This window comes from Anopheles funestus, chromosome 2RL (genome assembly GCF_943734845.2).
Source record: "Anopheles funestus chromosome 2RL, idAnoFuneDA-416_04, whole genome shotgun sequence".
NCBI classification, from domain to species: Eukaryota; Metazoa; Arthropoda; class Insecta; order Diptera; family Culicidae; genus Anopheles; species Anopheles funestus.
Genome location: NC_064598.1, coordinates 55,592,046 through 55,613,039, shown reverse-complemented (window position 1 = coordinate 55,613,039; position 20,994 = coordinate 55,592,046). Strand labels below are relative to the sequence as shown.

General features: G+C 41.8%; 4 protein-coding genes across 7 annotated transcripts; 2 read left to right on the top strand and 2 right to left on the bottom strand.

Annotated features, from left to right (window-relative positions):
- Nucleotides 1-7,078: 7,078 nt before the first annotated feature.
- Nucleotides 7,079-10,292, bottom strand: LOC125774616 (putative defense protein 3). Its single transcript, XM_049444706.1, has 3 exons — nucleotides 10,146-10,292; nucleotides 8,396-10,081; nucleotides 7,079-7,245 (listed from the first exon to the last, which is right to left on the bottom strand). The coding sequence occupies exons 2-3, from the start codon at nucleotides 8,833-8,835 to the stop codon at nucleotides 7,164-7,166; spliced, it is 522 nt and encodes a 173-aa protein (XP_049300663.1). The 5' UTR covers nucleotides 8,836-10,081; nucleotides 10,146-10,292; the 3' UTR covers nucleotides 7,079-7,163.
- Nucleotides 10,293-10,606: 314 nt separating this feature from the next.
- Nucleotides 10,607-12,279, top strand: LOC125774613 (probable phosphoserine aminotransferase). Its single transcript, XM_049444702.1, has 4 exons — nucleotides 10,607-10,942; nucleotides 11,030-11,402; nucleotides 11,476-11,645; nucleotides 11,781-12,279. Exons 1-4 carry the CDS (start codon nucleotides 10,767-10,769, stop codon nucleotides 12,154-12,156), a joined length of 1,095 nt encoding a protein of 364 aa, XP_049300659.1. The 5' UTR covers nucleotides 10,607-10,766; the 3' UTR covers nucleotides 12,157-12,279.
- LOC125774615 (guanosine-3',5'-bis(diphosphate) 3'-pyrophosphohydrolase MESH1) lies at nucleotides 12,161-13,009 on the bottom strand. Its single transcript, XM_049444705.1, has 2 exons — nucleotides 12,727-13,009; nucleotides 12,161-12,659 (listed from the first exon to the last, which is right to left on the bottom strand). Exons 1-2 carry the CDS (start codon nucleotides 12,854-12,856, stop codon nucleotides 12,238-12,240), a joined length of 552 nt encoding a protein of 183 aa, XP_049300662.1. The 5' UTR covers nucleotides 12,857-13,009; the 3' UTR covers nucleotides 12,161-12,237.
- Nucleotides 13,010-14,058: 1,049 nt separating this feature from the next.
- LOC125774612 (pyruvate kinase-like) lies at nucleotides 14,059-20,777 on the top strand. 4 transcript variants are annotated; one of them, XM_049444699.1, is made up of 5 exons: nucleotides 16,558-16,799; nucleotides 16,873-16,913; nucleotides 18,435-19,815; nucleotides 19,901-20,057; nucleotides 20,139-20,777. In XM_049444699.1, exons 2-5 carry the CDS (start codon nucleotides 16,875-16,877, stop codon nucleotides 20,149-20,151), a joined length of 1,590 nt encoding a protein of 529 aa, XP_049300656.1. In that variant the 5' UTR covers nucleotides 16,558-16,799; nucleotides 16,873-16,874; the 3' UTR covers nucleotides 20,152-20,777. The 4 variants fall into 4 exon arrangements, with proteins under 4 accessions (XP_049300658.1, XP_049300657.1, XP_049300656.1 ...); XM_049444701.1 differs by lacking the exons at nucleotides 16,558-16,799; nucleotides 16,873-16,913 and adding an exon at nucleotides 14,059-14,238; XM_049444700.1 differs by lacking the exons at nucleotides 16,558-16,799; nucleotides 16,873-16,913 and adding an exon at nucleotides 14,944-15,180.
- Nucleotides 20,778-20,994: the final 217 nt, after the last annotated feature.

The window sequence follows — 20,994 nt, the reverse complement described above, 5'->3', positions numbered from 1 at the left end:
AATTGTTGTATTTCACTAAACGCTTCATCAACCATACAAGACGTGACTAATGTTTTTTGTTTTTTCAACCAAACAAAGGTAACATTAATGTTTTTGGAAGAATTGTAACTAAAAAATACATACATGGTTTTCATACAGTATTTTTCCCCCTGTATTTTCTAGTTTAAACAATATTTTGGATATATAATTCTTTTGTCAAATATTTTTTTATTAAAAATAACTTGTTTACTTTTCATGAAGACTTTAATGACTTTAAAAAAATGTATATAATTTGCATTTCTATTGGCAAAACTATAGAATGTAAGATGCAAAACTCCGTAATTTAATGCCAAAACGTACTATAAAACAATATGTGAGAAAAATCGTACCAATACACCACGGATTATAGCGCAATTTTTATACACCCAACTTTGTAGGCAAAGACCAGCATGAAAACAATCGTTGCCTTCCAGTTCCAGTGCAACTGTATGTATGTATATGCGAGAAGCTTTGACGTTTTGCATCGGCTCGAGGAAATCCGCAATCCGGCAAGGCTCTAAATCACAACCACTAGTACGTGGCTATCGATTAAATAACCATGTGCAACCATGTGCCAACTGTGTTGGAGCACAAATCCTGACCTCAGTCTTTCGGTTTTGCGCCAGAATTTTTCTTCACCGTAGCGAGTCAAATTTCACGCGTTGTGCCAAGCGATGGAGCAACCCGGCCGCGCACAATGGAGAAATTTCCTTCCGGTTCAATCGATTGGTTTGTTTTCCAAAGGCAAACATGGGTGGAGAATTTTTTTATTTCAATTGATGCGTCACACGACATCCACACACAAACGATAAAGCAAAAGCCTAAAATTTGGCTCACGAATAAGATTAATTGAGGTCGTAAAAAAATACTTCTCAATAGAAATCATCACAAGAGAGCATCGCCATCGATGCCGAGCGTCTTCCTCTATTGACGCACATTATGGGTTTCAGCGTTGGTTCAGTGCATATGGCTAATTTCCTGGATCGAACCGAAAGTCAAAGACGATACACATGCGAACAGAACACCTAAACACTAATGTTACCTCTCACCTTATTTAGCCTTGGTACGGTGGAGTGATTTATGTTCTGGCGCATTCCTATTTTCTTGATGCTTTCTAGCAAACAAACGGCTACACTTTCGCGTGCACTTTGAGCGCGGTAAATGTGAAGCATTAAAAAAAACACACTTCCCGACCAGTTAAAGATGGTGTGCAACGCGTGCGAAACTGCGTAACCCTTTGCGTGAGTAACGGTAACTAATTTTGCAATAACGCGTGACACACGTAATGGTTATTCGATAGCGCACTTATTGATGCCGCACTAGTTGATAACTAATCAACATCACTGTTGAATTTTATATCAATTGGGAAATTTATTTGTCGTACATTATGTACCACTCACGCACAAAAGCGGCGTTGTAGCAGCGAACAATTTGATTTTAAGGCTGTAAGACAACGCACTGGCGTAATGGAATTGCTCTATTAGAATAGAGGATATAGAAATTAAATCCATGGTTGGAAATGTTCATTGTTAGAGCCAATTTTCAAGTACTACCACCAATCGGCTGTGGGGCAGCTTTTCGCAGTCCAAATTGTTGCCAACATTTCGACACCTAATGTACATCACTTGTGCATGACAACTCTCTGGCAGCCTGGAACGAGTTGCCAGTTGGCAGTCCAATGGCGCTTTTTTTAACCTTTGCTGTGCAATACAAAGACTCACACACTTACGAGGCCTCCAAGCAAAATTTATCACACAAAACAGACATAAACGAGAATGGATAAACTTTTCACCGCTTTTAGATATATATTTATTGGAAGTAATCACAACAAGGCAGAATTATGATGATGCGTTACCGATTACAATATGGAATGAGTTTTCCATTGTACAAAAGATATGTAAATCGATATTCATGTAATACGATCCATACGAGTGCCATTCCCGCGATACACTTCTTCTGCATTGTAGCATCTCGTGTTCGATTGTACATATATATATTGGGATGTTTTCGATTTCTAACCACCAAGACTAATCCTCAAATTTCCTCTAATGTTTCCCAATGGAGTACATGAAAATGAAAAGTTGTGCGAATGGATGATTTGAGTGGGAAATCTTATCGAAACAGGGATGCCATAATTTCCATAATCAACCCCAATACAGTCAACCCAGATTGAAACGACTCCCGGCGGGCGTATAAACATTGGCAACACAAACACCAACTATTTTCCCATCAAATCGTCCACCCAACCATATGGTGGGATTAGGGTTGGTAAAATAAATTTAATGATTTCTTTAAAAGAGAATATTTTAATACATTTTAACATAACATTCATTAATTCATTTGAAGTTTTTTTCTACTTCATAATCTGACAATAAAACCAAACCGATTGACTAAACAACTAAATTGAAAGTGAGTATCACAGCCCTTACGAAAAACACACATGAAAGGATTGTATTGTCTTTGGGCAGAACTGTCGAACGCATTGCAGATAGTCTTTCGAGTGCCAGGAAAAGACACAAAATAATTCACTGCGATCACTTCTCCCCTAAACTAACTCCCCACGTTTACTTCTTTTTTTCTACGTCAAGGAATGGGACCTAAATGCCAATCAACCGTAAAAATGTAGTTAAATCCGTATCATCATTTCGTTGCACGCACATAAACTGTGGCACATCACAAGTTCCATGCGGATATTAAAAGGCAACGAATATAAAATATTAGAAAAAAACAAACTTATAGGGTTTCAAAAAGTGTTTCACATTAAAGAGTCATCAATAAAGCAATTTTATATTTTTGAGAAAATATAAATATTAATCGATCAAATGTATCATCCATTGTGCAAAGTGCATATGCGATCATAAATCAAACTATTAACAGTCATTAATCAAATTTTGGCAGATCTGTTGGTTTGGAATTCTGCCAAAGGATAGGCTGTGTAATTCAATATCAATTTGAAGAATTTTGCATTGCTTTTGTCCATTTGAACGGCAAATAGCTATACTTATATTTGAAAACAAAGTACAACAACTTTGGTGCATATTATACATATACACTGTATTTAACAGCAATGCGTCGAAGGTAAACTTACCTTCAAGAATGTCCAATTGTTTGTTGCAGTGTGTTGCGTGCGAGTTTTTTGTTTTGCTATTGTTGTTGTGCGGCTTACCAAATGGAGGCGCCTGATCGCAAATAGGCACCACGCTTTCTCTTGATGCCGACACTAACACTAACAGTGATACCTAACCACTCGTCACACTACAGGACACATCGGTGCACACACACTCAAACGTAGGCATGTCAAAACGCAAAACGCAGAGGTCACAACTTGCAACTAAAAATAGGAAATATGTATACGTTTGAAGCTTATGCCAAGGAAAACCTAACAATCAAATATTCCATCTTTATTCCGAACTAGTGTTCACTAGTGCCACACAGAAGTGTCCATGAAAGGATGGGAAAGGCACACAGGAATTTTTCGAAATGTAGGAATCGTTTTCCTATAAACAGTGTTTTGTGATATATACGAATACTTTATAAATAAGCTGAAATCGCTATAGCACTAGCAGCATACTTCCATAAGTTACTGACATTTCCGTGACAGAAAAATAAAAAAGAATTAAAAAAAATAAACTAAGGAATAAAAGAAAATCACAGCAAATTGAACAGCTACAAAAAAAGCCCGATATATTATTCTCACGCACATTACACTCATTGTTTTTGCGAGTTTGAACAACAATGCATTCGCGCACCGATCATGTAACTCATCACCGCCACGCAGGAGACAAATTGATCGGGTCAAAAACAAAACATTAGGCACGTATTTTTTGGGGAAACTTAATTTCTATCCTTTCCAACGCAGCGCGGTACTTCAAAATTGACCGAGACTGTGTTTGCTCTACGCCCAGGACTATGAGTTACATACTACACGCCGTACGCCGAAAGCCGCAACCGTGTAACCCAGAACGACTCGAACTATCACCGCTACCGTTACAGGACGCACTCGCACTCAACAATCCTTCCCTAGGTGCTCATTCGAGAAGTAGGCAACGAAAAAGCACACATCGAAATACTTTACATCTGCAGAGTTTAATCACTGCAGCAAAGCAAGCGCTGAAAGGAAGTATCCTGGTTACGTTGATTTTGGCAACTTCTCCGCATTCTAGGATTGGACCGAAGTTCGCATAGGAGTCCGAAATGTTTCGCTGCACATTAGCCTCGTGTTAGTAGCTTTTCACTTGATAGTATATTCCTTTTTTACTCCTTTATGCTGCGTCACTAGCGACGATCATGAAGTGTTTCCGCCGTTGTTCAAACTGCCTGGTAGTCACTAGCGTCACTGAACGGATTTCCCTGAACCGATTCATATTTTGGCCTGGTCTGTTGATTTCGGCAGATTCACTGTGTGATGCAACTTTCCCGAAACCTATCGGGTATAGCTGATGCATAGCTGCAACTCTATCAACTATGCGGTTATTTTACTACCAAGTGTATATCACCGTCCGTTGTGTTTCTTCACCAATGGCGTATAACACGCTTTTCTACACTACACTGAACATAATCGTGCACCACGGGCTCGATTTCTTTGTCTCACGTCGCAGTGTACCATCTACTCCGTAAAGGAATAATAAAACACACACACACATACTGGGGTTTCTGCGGCAAAGCACTACCAAAGAGACAACTTACCGCGGTTGTGTTACGTCGACTACATGAGTGATGGAAACAGTAAGCCCGACTGAATGAACAATTCCCAACATCGAGCGACTGAAGGCGCCGTGTTCCGAAGCCTTCGCAGTAAAAATACTGCAGCGCTGTAGCAAACGAACGGATGGCACACGGAACGGCCCGGTACCACGCATGCGTCCACTAAAGGCAGACTTTCGGTGGCCAATGACGAGGGCACCACTCAGAAGCTACTCGACACTCATCGCACACGAACGGAAGGTGCAAAACGTTTTAAAATCAAACCGACTATACGGTCCCCTGCTTCACGCACCAGATCCGGTGGTTTTGATTGTTTAGCAACGATGTAATGTGTGGTGTGTATCCTTTGACCCGTGTTTGGCCACCTCCCGATAGCTGCCGTTTCCGAGTGACGAGTCATCATGTATGCGTTTAAAGTTTTCCTTCTGAGCGCGTATCGCGCCTGGTTGGCTCCACACGTCATGGGCACTTTTTACCCAAGTTAGTCACTCGTCGTCGGCAGCAATGAATGGCAAAAGAGTTGTCCTTTCATGTAAAGTCATCATTTGCCCCCCGTCCATCTAGTGTGCGTGAATATCGTTCGTAGCCCTGGAAAGCTAACCAACCCACATGCCATACGGTTCTGTGGTAAGCCACGACAAATGTTGACTTGCGTTGACACAAATGCCTTGGCTCGTTTAATTGTTGTGTGATTTTTTTTCTTCCACGTTTTGAAGAAAGGCTAGGAAAAGCTTTCAGATTTATGCCAAGCTGGCCGCAATTACTTTCAAGCATATCAAAAACTATTACGATTCGTTGATTGTACAAAACTACTTCCCAGCAATTGGTAATAATTAATTAGCTATCTGGACAAAAATGGTACAAAAATTATGTACTAAAATATATAGCAACTTTTAGTAAGTAGGTATCTTAAAAAAACAGTAGCACAGAAACTTAAAGACATACCTAGGTATTTTCTATTTCATTATTAATTAAAAATACCTACCTCTTTAAATTTGAACAGTCTGATTTAGCAAGCGAAGAAACACATGAAATGAAATGATTAAAAAACAATAGGATGGACATTTGGTGAGTTACAATGCATGTACATCGCACAACATATACAAACTCCAATAACAAGATCGAATCATCAAACGATCGCGCAAAGAGCTCTGGAACACTTATTTAAATATTGGGCGTTACAGCTGTTAGGCGGTCTTATCTTGCACAGGTCCCTTAAACCAGTCACGAATGACCTCCACCATCTAATAATTTCTGACAGACGCATCAATATTCCACCCACCCAATTCCTTAAAGGTTTTAAAACGTGCGCTGATAATTTTTCCTTTCAGACATACAGAGACACGGATTTTCTTGAATATTTTACCTTCAAACAGATTAAGGCTTATCTGTATGCCAACTTCACTTGGAGTACTTGGACTACAAATATTTCGTATAGTTCTGGCTTAGGGGCGGCCCGGTTGTGTATGTGATAAACGGCGCCGGTCCACACGGCAGGACCGGGGATCAAATCCCATCCGGACCGACCCCCCGTAGCATGGACTGATTATCCGGCTACGCGGTAAAAATAAGTCTAGTAAGCCAGAAATGGCCGGCGTGACCTTAGAAGTCGTTAAAGACATTTAAAGAAAAGTTCTGGCTTCGAACATTCCGACCAGAGATTTGAATGGAAAAGTGGTAACGCTTATCTTAATATAAATGTTATTGTCGGTGTTGACCTAAGATTAAGCCAAATTTTAACTTCAAAAGTGCAATGAGTTATTTGTACGTCACTCTTGCGTTATGTGAGATTTCTCTTTAGGTAAGCCCTTGATCATGCCAAATTTTTAGCTTATAATTCTCCCCCACCGGAAGCATATGTGAGAGAGCCACAAACCAAATATGTCTACGCCACCTGCGTATTCTTGGCTAAGGAGGAGCAGAGCGTTGACAAAGAAGAAGAGGATTGAGACAAGAAAAGAAATAAACACCCATTAAAACTTTAACTTCTTCCTCGATTTTTGTCAAATGTCTCACTATTGTAATCGGAACCAATACGATAAACACAAATTTCTATTTTTTTTGTCGCAGGCTCTGTCCACTTCGTGAGGCCGCTAAGGAAGCTAAAATTACATCTATGAAAAAGTGGAATAGCGGTGTTCCTTCCTTGTCATGATCGTAACTTCATTTAAGTAGAAGATCAACCAGAATTTACAAGTTACCTCAATTAAAATTGAGACCTCGACTCAGTCATTTATGTTATGAGGAAAATCAACACCCAATTAACCAATCATTCAAGTTGTCCATGCCAGAAGCCCAACAGGAACAAAAAAAAAGATCATTCGGATAATAAATAACTTACATTTAAAAATGTACATCATGTTTTAGTGTACGGTATATTTACAAACGCAGTAAGGTGTTCCCCTTCAGCATCTCTTTTCCGTCCTGCATACTTCACCTGCTCAGAGATGGCGTCCCACTGCACCCGGTACAGCAGCGATCACACTAGCCCAGTATGTACCGTAATTTTTCACGATTGTACCGCTGTAAAAAAACGTGAAAGATACCATATAGCATAACACTCGGTAGTAATGGAGTTAAGTGGTGGTAAAATATTATGCAATTAAAGATACAAACACACGCGAATAGAACAAAAACATGTTCTAAAGTTTAATTTAAGCTATTCTTCCAATCGTTCCATCCTAAAAAGGCTTCAAGTTGTTTAGAGAAAAAAAAATGTAACATTGATTCAACATTTGCTTGCTTGCCTGCCTACCTAATGCAATGGCACATATTTATGCTGGCTGTAAAGAGCTGCAAAATCGTGTTATAAATAGGCCGCCTAGGCTGATGATTTATGGCCCACTTGCAGAAACCAGTTTTCACCGACAGTTGTCACCACCACCTCACACGGCACAACAGCCACAAATTGATCGTGTCAATGGCCGTTTTGGAAGTAGATTTTCGTCAAGCATCGAAGTGAAATGTTTGCGTCCAGCGGCATCTTAGTGCAACAAAAGCATTGCACAACCGTTGCGTGAGATGGTACGAAGCCAGTGAATCATATGTGGGACACGAAATGCCATTTTTGTCAGCTCCATTCATAAGATTTGTTCAATTTTTGAAAGCTATGTGTCGATCACGCCAACCAACAGTGCTAGTGTTAGTGCTAGTGCTAGTGCTAGTGTTTGATTGTCCAATCAATAATTTCAGCTGTTTGGATGACTCCCTACAGCGTACGATCAATACGTTTTGAAAAGTGCACAATTACTTGAACCGGTTTAATTTGCTAATTAAAAATGTTATTAATGTCCCTTTTCCATCTGACCCAAATTGACCTGCTATTAAAAGCATACCGATCACCACCTCACTCGCGTCGATTGTCGCCTGTCTGCAAAGTGTTGCACCAATGCAATGGAAAATCTCAATGTAATTTACGTTAAAACCAATCCTCGTTTAAGCCACTACCCCCTCCTTCTCCTCCGTGTATCCTGCCCTTCACACACATATACACACGTTTGCATGCGTTTCGCACCGACAGGAACACACGCAACTCGCAAGGGTATCTTTTGCACACGACAAATCGCTCCAAATTATACCACATCTTGGGTTTTTTTGCGAATAAATCACTCTATGAGCCCTGCAACGAATTGCACGGTGCCGCGAAGGGCAACGTAACGTTGCTGCCACTTACGTAAAGTACACCTGCCCTTGGCGATCCTTTGGAGCCTGCCAAACGAAGGTAGCCTGTTCCTTGTCCCGATTGTCAGCGTGCGTCACCGATGAACACTCTGGGATGGTTTTCGTGTTTGGCGTCTCGTACCACGAACCGATCCATTCGTTTGTCTGCGCGTCGCGTGCCTGCAGGAAAAATCCTCGGAACACGTCCTGGTGGCCATGTATCGTGACCTGAATCTGGGTACCGGGACCGTACACATTGCCACTCGCCGTCACCTGATAGGGTAGCGTTCCCAAACTTTGACTGCGTGCTGCACCATGGTTAGGCTCGTTGGTACGGCTTTTTACACAAGTATCGGCCGGAGCACCGTCGGGAAATGCTTCCGTCGTTGAGAGAAACGCTAGCATACAAGCGACCAACGCTAGCGCGCAAAATCTTCCAATTTGACGGTGCATTATGGTGATCGTTTACAAAACTAACTGTAGTTACACTATGCCTTGTGTAGCGAACTGAAGAAATGATCATGGACTAAACGTCCAAAAAATCCATTTCTACTTCTTTTATATTACTAACATCTCCCTCCTTAACGCCTTTCAGATTGACAGCATACGAGAAGAGAGGGAGACTTCTATTGCGTTTTGAGCCCCCCGGCTTGGTGGGGACAAACAATTATGCTTCGGTGTGTTACAGTGTACACACTAACAGATGGAGTGGATTTGGTGAATGAACTGGTGGAAATTGAAATTATGTCTTTGCCCCTGCGTGCGGTTCAACTTTTCATCGGTGCATTGCATTCACCATGATCAAGCTACAAGGGCGTTAGTAACCTTCAGCTCAGTGTCTAATGGAACGAGGGTCTTTACTACCACCGGTCAATGGTTTTATTGGGTCGGTTCGAGAAGGTTTCATTTATCTCTCTCTCTCTTTTTCTCTTTTTTCTTCTTTTTTCTCATTGGTACAAGGTTCAATTAGAAGGAAAAAATCGCTTCATACTACTCAAATATATTATTTTACACTTTTCAGCTCATGATCGATGAATCATGAGCACTGCCAGGGGTCAAAGACAGATTGCTTAAGATGTTAGGAAAAGTGCTTCAAGCACGTTTGTAACGAAAGGATCGTTGAAGTTTTACTATAAGTGAGAAAGTTACATTAAACTCTACCTGTACTTAACACGAAATTCAAAACGAAATCATTTTACTAATTTCAATTATTTCACACTCCAAAGCCCATAGTTAGCGGCGAGTTTGACACCTTTGCATTGCAGGTTGCAGATGGTCATACATAAAGGTTTGATCTTACAATATATCAATTCAATGATGAAATAGCAATCGTCATCTTCATTGCAGTATTATATGCAATTTGCATTATAATTATGAAAAAGAAACATTTCAACAATAGTCAAAATTAAATTTATAATTCGCACTTCTTCCTTTTTCGCCACATCTCTCAGTGGTCCATGCGAGTAAACAAGTGAGTTGAGTTACAAGCCGTTAATCCATGTACCCCGTTCGGATGCGAGTAATCTAATCTGTGCAGTGGTCGGTCCAGCAAAGTTGTTTGTTACCGTTTGTTGGTACTATACACTTGTTGTCACGCGCACTTACATCGGCCTCGATCTTCAAACCAAGCATGCGATACTTTTTATGATCGTTACCATTAACGCACAATGTGCACTGAAAGGCCTCGAACACGATTGATCTGTTTGCGAAATGTGATTTCGTAAGAGATTGTGTACTTCTGGATAGTTATGTTACAACCATACCATCAAAGTTTACACTGTTATCATTCTCGTCGGACACCAGCAGCCGTATCGGCATATAGAAATGTAGCACACAACAACGTCATGTTCGCACATATGTACCGGCGGAGAACAAATCTTGAAAGTGAACATTAACCAGTCGACAACGACTGATAACGACAGCGCGATCCAGCACGATCGAGCGAGATGGCAAATACTTTCACGAAGTGAATATGCATTACAGTGGCGCACCATGTTTGCGTACTGTATACCGCCTCTTCACCGCCTGTCGCTTTGACCAGCCCTTTCTTAAGTGCGCTTCCTTTGGCTCGTTGACAAACGGGTCGTCGTTACCGTCGTCATCGTTATTGTCTGCGTTCTGCAAACCGGTTAGAACAGGCTCATCTTTCAGAGACCGAGCGATAGTGAGGTCTTGCGGTGGGTGTCGAGACGTGTATTCCTCGGGTTAATTTGCAGAGCGTAACGGCAATTTTGTTGCCACCGTTGACCACATTCAGGAACCGTCCGGCGCGCGATACAGTCGACAAGCTGAGTGTTCGTATACGTTTGTGAAGTGAATCAGTGGAGGTCAAACAGGAAAGCACGGTGTATTCAATTCCGACGCAACAGAAAACGGTTGCAGCAATGGTAATCAACTTTGGGGCAGGTCCGGCTAAATTGCCTAGGGAAGTTCTGTGCGAGGTACAGAAAAATCTCGTCGAACATGGCACGAGTGGTATGAGCGTGATGGAGATGTCCCATCGAGGAAATGCTTACGTCGCATTACACGACGACACATTGGCACTGGTCAAGGAACTGCTGTGAGTATTCTAACCATTGCCTTGCTTAAAATCGGCAACGCTCGTTGATGACCGATTCTCATCCATTCCGTACAAACCCGAATACAGTGATGTTCCAGATAACTATAAGATCCTGCTTATGCAAGGCGGAGGAACAGGATTGTTTGCTGCTGTTGCTATGAACCTAATTGGCAAAACGGGAAAAGCAGACTATATCGTCACGGGTAGTTGGTCGTCGATGGCCGCCAAAGAAGCGGCACGGTATGGCAAAATTAATTATGCAGCACCCAAGCAAGACAAATACACCGGTATTCCAGATCCGAAGCAGTGGAATCTCGATCCGGAAGCATCGTACGTCTATTACTGTGACAATGAAACAATTGGTGGTATTGAATTTGACTCTGTGCCAGAAACAAACGGCGTGCCGTTGGTGGTGGACATGTCTTCGAACATGCTATCTCGAAGAATCGATGTCAAGAAGGTTCGTATTTGAAAACAATTGTATTCTTTTGTATAGATCGATAATCATATTTTTGTTGTTTGATAAACGACAGTTTGGCGTTATATTTGCCTGCGCGCAGAAAAACATCGGCCCATCCGGTATTACGGTAGTAATAGTGCGGGAAGATCTAATAGGCCACGCAATGCCAATCACTCCGACCATTTTCGATTTTAGCGTCATCTCTAAAGCGAATTCAATTAGTAACACACCGCCAACCTTCATGTGAGTATTTTGATCAGCAGATAATAACAGCCGGGTATTTGCAACATTGATCTACTATCACCACCAATGCACAGTGAGCCGTTCGCATTCTTATCGCTTGTCTGTTTACCCATTACCCTCTTACTCTTACTACAGCATCTATGTGATGGGTCGTGTATTTGCTTGGATTAAACGAAACGGAGGAGTCGATGCAATGTACCATCAGTCGATGATTAAGTCAGAGTTGATATATGACGTGATTGCAAAGTCTAATGGATTTTACTACTGTCCGGTTGATGCAAAAGTACGCAGCCGAATGAACGTACCCTTCCGGGTCGGTGGTGCGAACGGAGATGAAGAGCTGGAAAAACAATTCTTAAAAGGTGCAGAATCGCTTGGAATGCAGCAGCTGAAAGGTCATCGCTCGGTCGGTGGCATCCGTGCATCTCTGTACAACGCGGTAACGGTCGAGGAAGCAACATCTTTGCAGCAGTACATGCTGGAGTTTTTGAAGAATCACCAGAAATTGTAAAACCTTTACCCAGCGTCCAGTTTATTGCCGCATCGGTGTACGGTTCTTTGCTATCTACTGGTTAAGTAGAAACATGTATTTTTAATTGACATTCTCCTGCCGAAATATATCATCCAAAATAGATTCCAGCGTTTCGTTCGTTCCTTTAAGATTATCGCAAACCTTTTTTGCCCAGCAAAAATATTCACGACACCTGTCGTCAGTCCAATTTTTCGGCTTGCAGCGTTGCAGATCGCGTAAGTTGTAAATTTTGTCAGCAAGCTTCACCAATTTTGCCTGGTGGCTCTTGCCAGAGGCACGTTCGATTTGCAGGCGTTTTCGTTCCTGCTTCGGTAATGTTTTATCATCCGTTACTTCCCGCACAATGGAGCAAACATTCTGACCAAAGAAGGATTCAATTTCCTCAAATGATGTGTCCGTATCCTCGACCGTATCATGCAGGACAGCAGCTTGCAATACCTCCGGATCGGTTATTCCAGCCTCAGTAAGAATGAAAGCAACACCTAAAATGGCAAATCTTCCATAATGAAATCAAGCTAACCAGAACGAAATATTTCTTTAGTTGCTTACCGATCGGATGATTTATGTACGGCGTTTCGTCACTATCAAGCCGACGTTGATTTCGGTGCTTTACAGCAGCAAAATTCACACATTTGGTGTACACTTTTAAAATGTTGGCGGAAGGCAGTGTTTGTTCCATTATTTCGGATTGTTTATATTTTTAACATTACAGCGGGATGACAGCGATGACCTTCATACGCAATTTTAATTTGACAGCGGCATCGTAGTGATGGGCAAGTACGAAATACTGAACCTATTTTTTCTATTTTAGATCAGTTTCATTTTAGCAGTTCTATTGTGTATCGTGAACAGAAAATCAATCAAATAATTTAAAAAGCTTATAGACCTGCAACATTTAAAAAAAAAGTTAGAATTGCAAATTGTGCACCGTCTACCAGAGGGACTAATTTGTAATTGGACAAAAATTAAATTGAATTTCAAATCGATTCTAACGGTTCTAACAATTAGCAAGTAGTTTTATGCTATCATTCCTTGGTGTTCACGTAATTTCTTACATTTTTACTTTACATTCACCCTTTTCTATTGAAACACTGCGTACTCTACAAATACCTGTGTGGTTTCAATGTCCCATCTGTTAACTAACGATCCCTATTCAAATAAGTATACCGTTTCTTTTGACTAATCTCTCCGACTCAGTCTTTCTATTTATTGAACGCGATATTAAATTTTTTTAAACAAACAAAATTTTGGGGTTTGGATTAGTCCTCTTTTGGATTGATTTTAAAATGTTATGCTTATTTCTGTTTGATATTGCAGTCTCCATGTGCTAGTACTGAATTCATACTTCGCATGGGCCTAGTTGCACTTATAGTGCCGGAAAATATAGTGATTATAGTGATAAAAACACCAAATAAATTTACATATCAATGTGTTCTCAACGATATTCACCACATGTTTAACATGCATCTACCTAGTATGCAATTTGCTGCAAAGATTAACAAATGCAACTAGCAAATATTGAACAGTGAAAGTGGAACTTTCTTCAACAGTGGCATTATTGTTTGTTTTAAAAACGCTTTAAGTCGCACCGATCACATGTTGCTTTCTAAATAGATTGAAATTATAAAATACTGTCCAATGACGAAACAAGTCTGCTTGCGGTGATCATGGGAAGGTCATGGAGGACGATGCAATTTCCGTGTGCGTTATGAAAAAGCATCACCCCACAATTCCACCCGTTCACTATCTCACCCTAGCCGTCCTTTCTCCCGTTCTCTCGCTCTATGTTTGCCATATCAGCTGGGCCCTGTACGACTTGTGCTATTAGCCAATGCTGACTCCTCGGTCGACGAGATGCGTCCGCGATGATAACTCTCAACGAGTCGTGCTGCTCTCGCCATTCTGTCGACTGGAGCCCGTGTAGCAAGTTGTAAACGTGTCCTTCCAAACCTAACCAGCGTTAACAATATTGCTTGCCGTAATTTTTGTGTCGAGTGTATCCCTAAAATATTGTCCAGACTTTTACATTTTACACAGAGTTAAACGTTAGTTAAAGGCAAAGTAAGTAATTTCACTTTCGTTACGAAAGCTAAAAATATCGTTATCATACAACAAGCTCGCTAGGTGTGTTTTGTTATGCGTGTGTAGAGCTTTGGTAAGAAATGCTGTGAAACGTTGCCAATATTTACGATTGCCTATTAACGTTTCCCGAACGTGTCATCAAATCTAGTGGAAAGGCAAAGGAATAAGTTCCGGTTTATGTGTTTTGCTTACATATTGGCGCGACCAGTGGTTTTAAAAATTATTCGCTTGTTTGACCTCTGACTGACCTCCAATCCATCGCATCCAGAGAATGACGCGTGCTCCACTCTCGCAACTACGCCATGTTTTACGTTTTTTGCGCGAGTGTGTGCGTGCAGCACCATTGGCGGCCGGCTTTCGTGACGGTGTTTATGAGTAATGTATTAACAAAAACATGCGTTAATTCACGAAATGAAAATAATCACCTTCCAATAGATATGCTGCCTTCCTAAGGTTATTTCGTCAGCTGATAAGCAATGACAACAGTGTATGCTATTTGGAATTGGGTTGCCCATAGATCGGACCGGCTGCTAGGGGGATCTAACAAACCATCAACTTTTGTATCTAACGCACACCAGCATATACGACTGTCGAATTGACGCACCAGCTGGGGTTTTTTTTTGCTTGCGGGAACACGAACGCCGGTGAAGCAGATCATCCATCCCATCGAAAAAATTAGTTAGTTTCTCACGTGCCTACTTACCGTCTGCGTTCGTTTTTGGCATTCGGTCGTTGCGTGATCTTTCGGTGTGTGTTACCCAGTTGCGGTTCGACGGCACCAGTTGTGTTTCCGTGGCAGTGTTTAATTTATTTTCGGCAGTTTGTGCAAAGCTAAACTGTACCCTATCTGAAGTCCAGCTTCTGTTATTTGGATTTGTTTCTCACTAGGCAGTTTGTTCCTTGTACGGAAATACAATGGAGGTACGGTGGACTGCTAACGCAGTTTTGTGTGCTACTGGAATTGTTCTTTTTTGTAAATGGTTTTGTCCACAAACTTTGTAACAGAAGAAAACGCGAATGCACGATATGGTAATACCGAGTAATTTTATGCAATAATTGCGATCAGCTTCAAATGCAATAGAACAGTAACACTCTCTGCACGTCAACACTTACACAGAGACAGAGTCAGAATCAGATGATCGGTGTACACCAGGGCTGCTCAACCTCTCATGCAGGACGTTCGATTATTTGTATCAACTTCGCATTCGTTTAAGAACTAAGAAGCTGAAACTAAGCAGGCACATAATATAGTCCTCCCTCATACTGATGTTTAATTGGAGTGGAAATTCAATTGAAATTGAAGTTGCAACTGATGTATTGTATGAACATGTTAATTCGAAAAAGTGTGGCGGTTGTTTTGCCCTAATGACAATAAATTGCAATAACCATAGGCAAAAGAGTGTCGCCCGAGACCGAATGATTTGAATGTGTGTGCATCAAAGCGATGACCTTGAATATTTTTCAACAAATATGTATTCTCTTTTGGCAACCATTTCCGTTCATCGCGCGTGCGCTTTATTTACCTTTCCATGAAAACCCGATTGCTTAGATGAACATCAAACAAAAGTGTATTCATTCTGGAGTTTATCCAAAGCCTTCAATCGGAAAATTGTGCTATCATATCGATACTCTTTCTTTTGGCTCTTGACATGGGACTCTATATTCTTCAGACATTTCGAATCGTCTGCCAGGATGTAAAGATCTATTTTTGAAACAAGACCGATGAGTGACCGAGAGCGAAAAACCAAAAAAAAAACCGCACACACGAAATGCCACAATCGTTCGAAAACTAACGACAAAACATTTGGTAAAACAGTAGAAAATCTCGCGCGAACCGCAACAAGCTTGTAATCGCGATAGTAGTTTTCCGTTGCTAAGACGACGGTTTGAACATCCGTTGGTTGTTTTGTTTTTAAGCTATTTTTCTCCTGAACGGTCGGTGTCGTTTGAAGCTCATCCGGGAAATGAAATACTGTCCCCGTGTGGCACTTCCGTTCACGCATATCGATTCGATAAGTCTGCTATTTTACCCATAACTCCGGAATGGAACGTTTCCTCAAACAAACCGCTTGAAAAGGTTTATCGGTCGAACGCACAATATCAACAAAGCCAGAATTCATCTTCTGCTGCGAATAGACAGGATGCATCGAATGCAATGGTCGATGCACCCGCGATTTGTTATCCTACACTGTCATCGTCGGTTCACCAGTAGTAGCGTTCACGCGCCGATTGTGAATTCGTGTTTAAAGGATGGCATTATTCCAACACATTTGCACTGCGAGCCACAAAATCGTCACGTACATTCATTCCACTGCCGACCGTTGAATCGTGCGAAGCTCGCGAAAGTTCCCACGATTTTATTATCGATTGCTGGTGCTAAGCAACCGGACGTCAGAAGGTTCGCCTGCTCCTTTGGTACCGTGTGTGGTACGTTCTTGCCATATTCCATCGCTCTGTGTGCATCTGGAAGGACGTGTACTAAGCAGCCGCAGCAGCAGCACTACCAACAGCTTCTATCGTTTTCGGCTGCAAGAAGAAGTGTAATTGGGCTTTTCCCTCCGGCAGGGACTTTCTTTCATTTCCCCTCACTGATAAGTACCTTTAACCGTTCAGGGATGATGGTGTGGGTATCCGACTACGATTTCGACCCCAAGGTAAGCGGAAGAAAAGCGAACATAGAGAAGAACACTTGTGTTATGGAGAGTCATACCAACCTGCTAATCTGCATGGGCTGCTGTCAACTGCTATTTTGTCCTGCCGTGCTTACCATGTGTACCAAATGTGGCGTTACGTGTGCTAACAAAAATCTACCAGCCGGTCGAACAATTAGCATCGGGGATAAATCGATCCGGATCCGGTTAATTCTGCATCTTCACCATAGAGGATGGAAAAGAAGTGAACAACCACAGTAACCGGGGGCTAAGAATGGTCAAGGATGGAATGGTTTCGGTGGTCAGCGACGAGTGTGTGTGTCCAAATCGAAGGAAAAGTGTGCCGAGGAGAAGCGAGAAGTTGGATGTCGCTATTTTTACTCTATCTATTTCAACTAAGCCCTTTTATTGTACGTGCACAAAGCGACAATATGATATACCTTTTTAGCCAGAGTGTGCATCTTTTCCCCCCTCCCCCTAAACTTTATGATACGTAACACCATTGAATGTTCACCATTTATAAGGAAACATTAGTGGTCACGAAACTGTGTGGGATGACAAGAAAAAACTTAAGAAAGGTAAAGGTCTTGCTATTACTATTACCGGATGAATCGACCGGTATGCCCTTGACCAAGGACAAATGAAAAGTGATTTTCCCTCATATATTTTGCTAGTCTACGCTGCACTCATCCGTTTTATCGTTGCGTCGAGACGCGTCGCACTGTTTTGTATGGGTGTGTGCTGTCTAAATATTGGACGATATCCATCCCATCCATTGTTGAGTGTATAGGTTTGTACATGTTTTGCACATCGTGTACTGACTGCTATGTATGCCTGTTAGAAAACATACGGTACATGGGAGGTGAAATATATTTTATATAGTTTGCTAAGATTAGCTCATCATCGTCAGCAAATGATAAGTATCTTGTAAGCTTCATCTCGTTCCTACGCAGTTTTGGCACCAAACGGTCGCACATAATAGTATTTCAAGCCAACCAAGTGCAATCTAATGAGATTTCTATCAGCGGAAGAAGAGATGTCAGTAAGCTAGCAATATATTTATATTTTGAAAATGCATTCACACTAGCAACGCACGATGCATTGTGTGTTGCATTGATTACATAAACTATTGATTTATTTTTTCTTTCCCTAACGGCTGTAGTGTAGTAGCTACGCTATGGTAGTAGAGACTGTGTTGGTTGCCTTATCAACAATAAACAATGGTGCTAACTTTAGTTTCGTGATACAAACATTAAGTCATCAATGAATGCGCCCACAGTGCTAATTCTAGAAACGTATTTTACCAATATAGCAACCTATGGGTTGAACGCTGTTCTAATCATCGAGTTATAGTAGGCTTAGATAAGACTTAAAGGACTTCTAAAATCAGGTAAAAATAGTTGAGTTTTGAAAATCTTGTGTGGTAACGGATATTTTTTTGGACATAATTTGTTTCTTTATTTATTTTCCCATTCCTTTGCAAAAATAGGTCATTTATCATTAATTTTTCTTAATTAATTTTAGGGTCAAAAGATGAATCCCGAGGCGGTTTCGCATTTAGAGCATATTTGCTCCCTCGATATTGACTCGAAAACTCCGTTCGTGCGTCTTTCCGGTATTATCTGTACGATTGGACCGGCCTCGGTTTCGCCCGAAATGCTCGAGAAAATGATGGCAACCGGTATGAACATTGCGCGATTGAACTTTTCGCATGGTTCCCATGAATATCACGCCAACACGATCAAGAACATCCGTGAAGCTGTCGAAAACTATTCGAAGAAACTGGGCAAACCGTTCCCGCTCGCCATTGCACTCGATACGAAGGGACCCGAAATTCGTACCGGTTTGATCGAAGGCAGCGGAACCGGAGAAGTCGAGCTGAAGAAGGGTGAGAAGATTCAGCTCACCACGGACAAGGAGCACCTGGAAAAGGGCAACAAGGACAAGATCTATGTCGATTACGTGAACATCGTGAAGGTGGTCAAGCCAGGTGACCATGTGTTCGTAGATGATGGTCTCATTTCGCTGGTTGTGGATAGTATTTCGGGCGATACGCTTACCTGCAATGTGGAAAATGGTGGCATGTTGGGATCTAGGAAGGGTGTAAACCTCCCAGGCGTCCCGGTAGATCTGCCGGCCGTGTCAGAAAAGGACAAGTCGGATCTGGTGTTTGGTGTTGAGCAAGGAGTGGATGTCATCTTCGCTTCCTTCATCCGCAACGCTGCTGCGTTGAAGGAAATTCGCGGTATCCTTGGTGAAAAGGGAAAACATATCAAGGTTATCTCGAAAATCGAAAACCAACAGGGCATGCAGAATCTGGACAAGATTATTGAGGCATCCGACGGCATCATGGTTGCTCGTGGCGATCTGGGCATTGAAATCCCGGCCGAAAAGGTGTTCTTGGCACAGAAGTCAATGATTGCGCGGTGCAACCGTGCGGGAAAACCGGTAATCTGCGCCACCCAGATGCTGGAGTCGATGATAAAGAAGCCGCGTCCGACACGTGCCGAAATCTCAGACGTTGCCAATGCTATCATCGACGGTGCGGACTGTGTGATGCTGTCGGGTGAAACAGCCAAGGGCGAGTATCCGCTTGAGTGTGTGCTGACGATGGCCAAAACGTGCAAGGAAGCAGAAGCTGCCTTGTGGCACCGCAATCTCTTCAAGGATCTGGTGGACACGACACCAACGCCTCTCGACACGGCCGCTTCCATCGCCATCGCTGGGGCAGAGGCTTCAATCAAGAGTCGTGCCGCCGCCATCATCGTCATTACCACCTCGGGTCGTTCGGCGCACTTGATCTCCAAGTATCGACCGCGCTGCCCGATCATTGCTGTGACCCGTTTTGCACAAACGGCGCGCCAATGCCATCTGTACCGAGGAATTTTGCCCGTCATCTATGAGCGTAAGTTATGGGCAAAGTCGGAAAGGCCCGTTCAATGGCGTACACTATATTTACACCCTATTTGTGATATACCTATATTTCATAGAACCTGCCATGGAGGATTGGCTGAAGGACGTCGATGCCCGTGTGCAATACGGCATTGAATTCGGCAAGGAGCGCGGATTCTTGAAGCCAGGTAATCCAATTGTCGTTGTTACTGGCTGGAAGCAGGGCTCTGGATTCACCAACACAATCCGTGTGATGTACGTATACGATCATTAAAGCAAGAATTCCACGAAACAAGGATTTTTTTTAAAAAATTGCTATCGTTTCCTCCATTTTAGCAATGTTGAATAAATAAGTAATACCGTATCATCAGAGAGCGTCATACAGGGGATGTGGTAAAAGTGTTGTTATCTACCAAACAATGGCCTCGGAAATAGCAGTCCATTATAGTGACTATAAGCGGTAAACTGCAATTTGTAGTGCTTCAACTATAACCGGAAATCTAGTATTGTTAAATTACTGAAGATTTCCAACTCACAAAGTGAATAACACACATCCAGAGACATTCAATGTCCCTTCTCTTTAGCTGTTCCTTTCGTGCGTTCAGTTTATTTATTGTAACCTAACATCTAAATTATTGTCCACACTTTACGAAAAATGTTGAATTGGTCGGTCGTTAGATTGGCGCAGGCTAAAGCAACATCCAATGCGACGTATGTCTTGGTTTTAAATTATGAAATTTTATCACTAAGTGAGATGTAATAGTATAATCAGTTTAGGCGTTCGCATGAAATGGACAGGGATATTTGAAACACGCTACAAGAGAGAACAAAAAACCACCACCAACATGGTCATGTGATGCACTAACATTTGTCACATGCCAATAATCATCATTCAGCATAAACATCGTTGAGTACTAGTTACAGGTTAACGATATGCGTCAATGTGGCGAATAAAAGTTATGACACTTAAACACAGACACGTTTATAATGAGTGCTTGCATCATTGATATCCGAAAGCAGGTTTATCCTTAACCTAGTTATCTGTAGTTTGATTCACACACAGCCGAAGATACAACCGTAGCTACTACAAGTAGGAACTTAAGAACTACAAGATTGTTGTTGAAACACTGTGAGTACATTCCGACTTGTTTTATCTGTTCGATCAGTTGTTAACTGAGGTAAATTTACAATA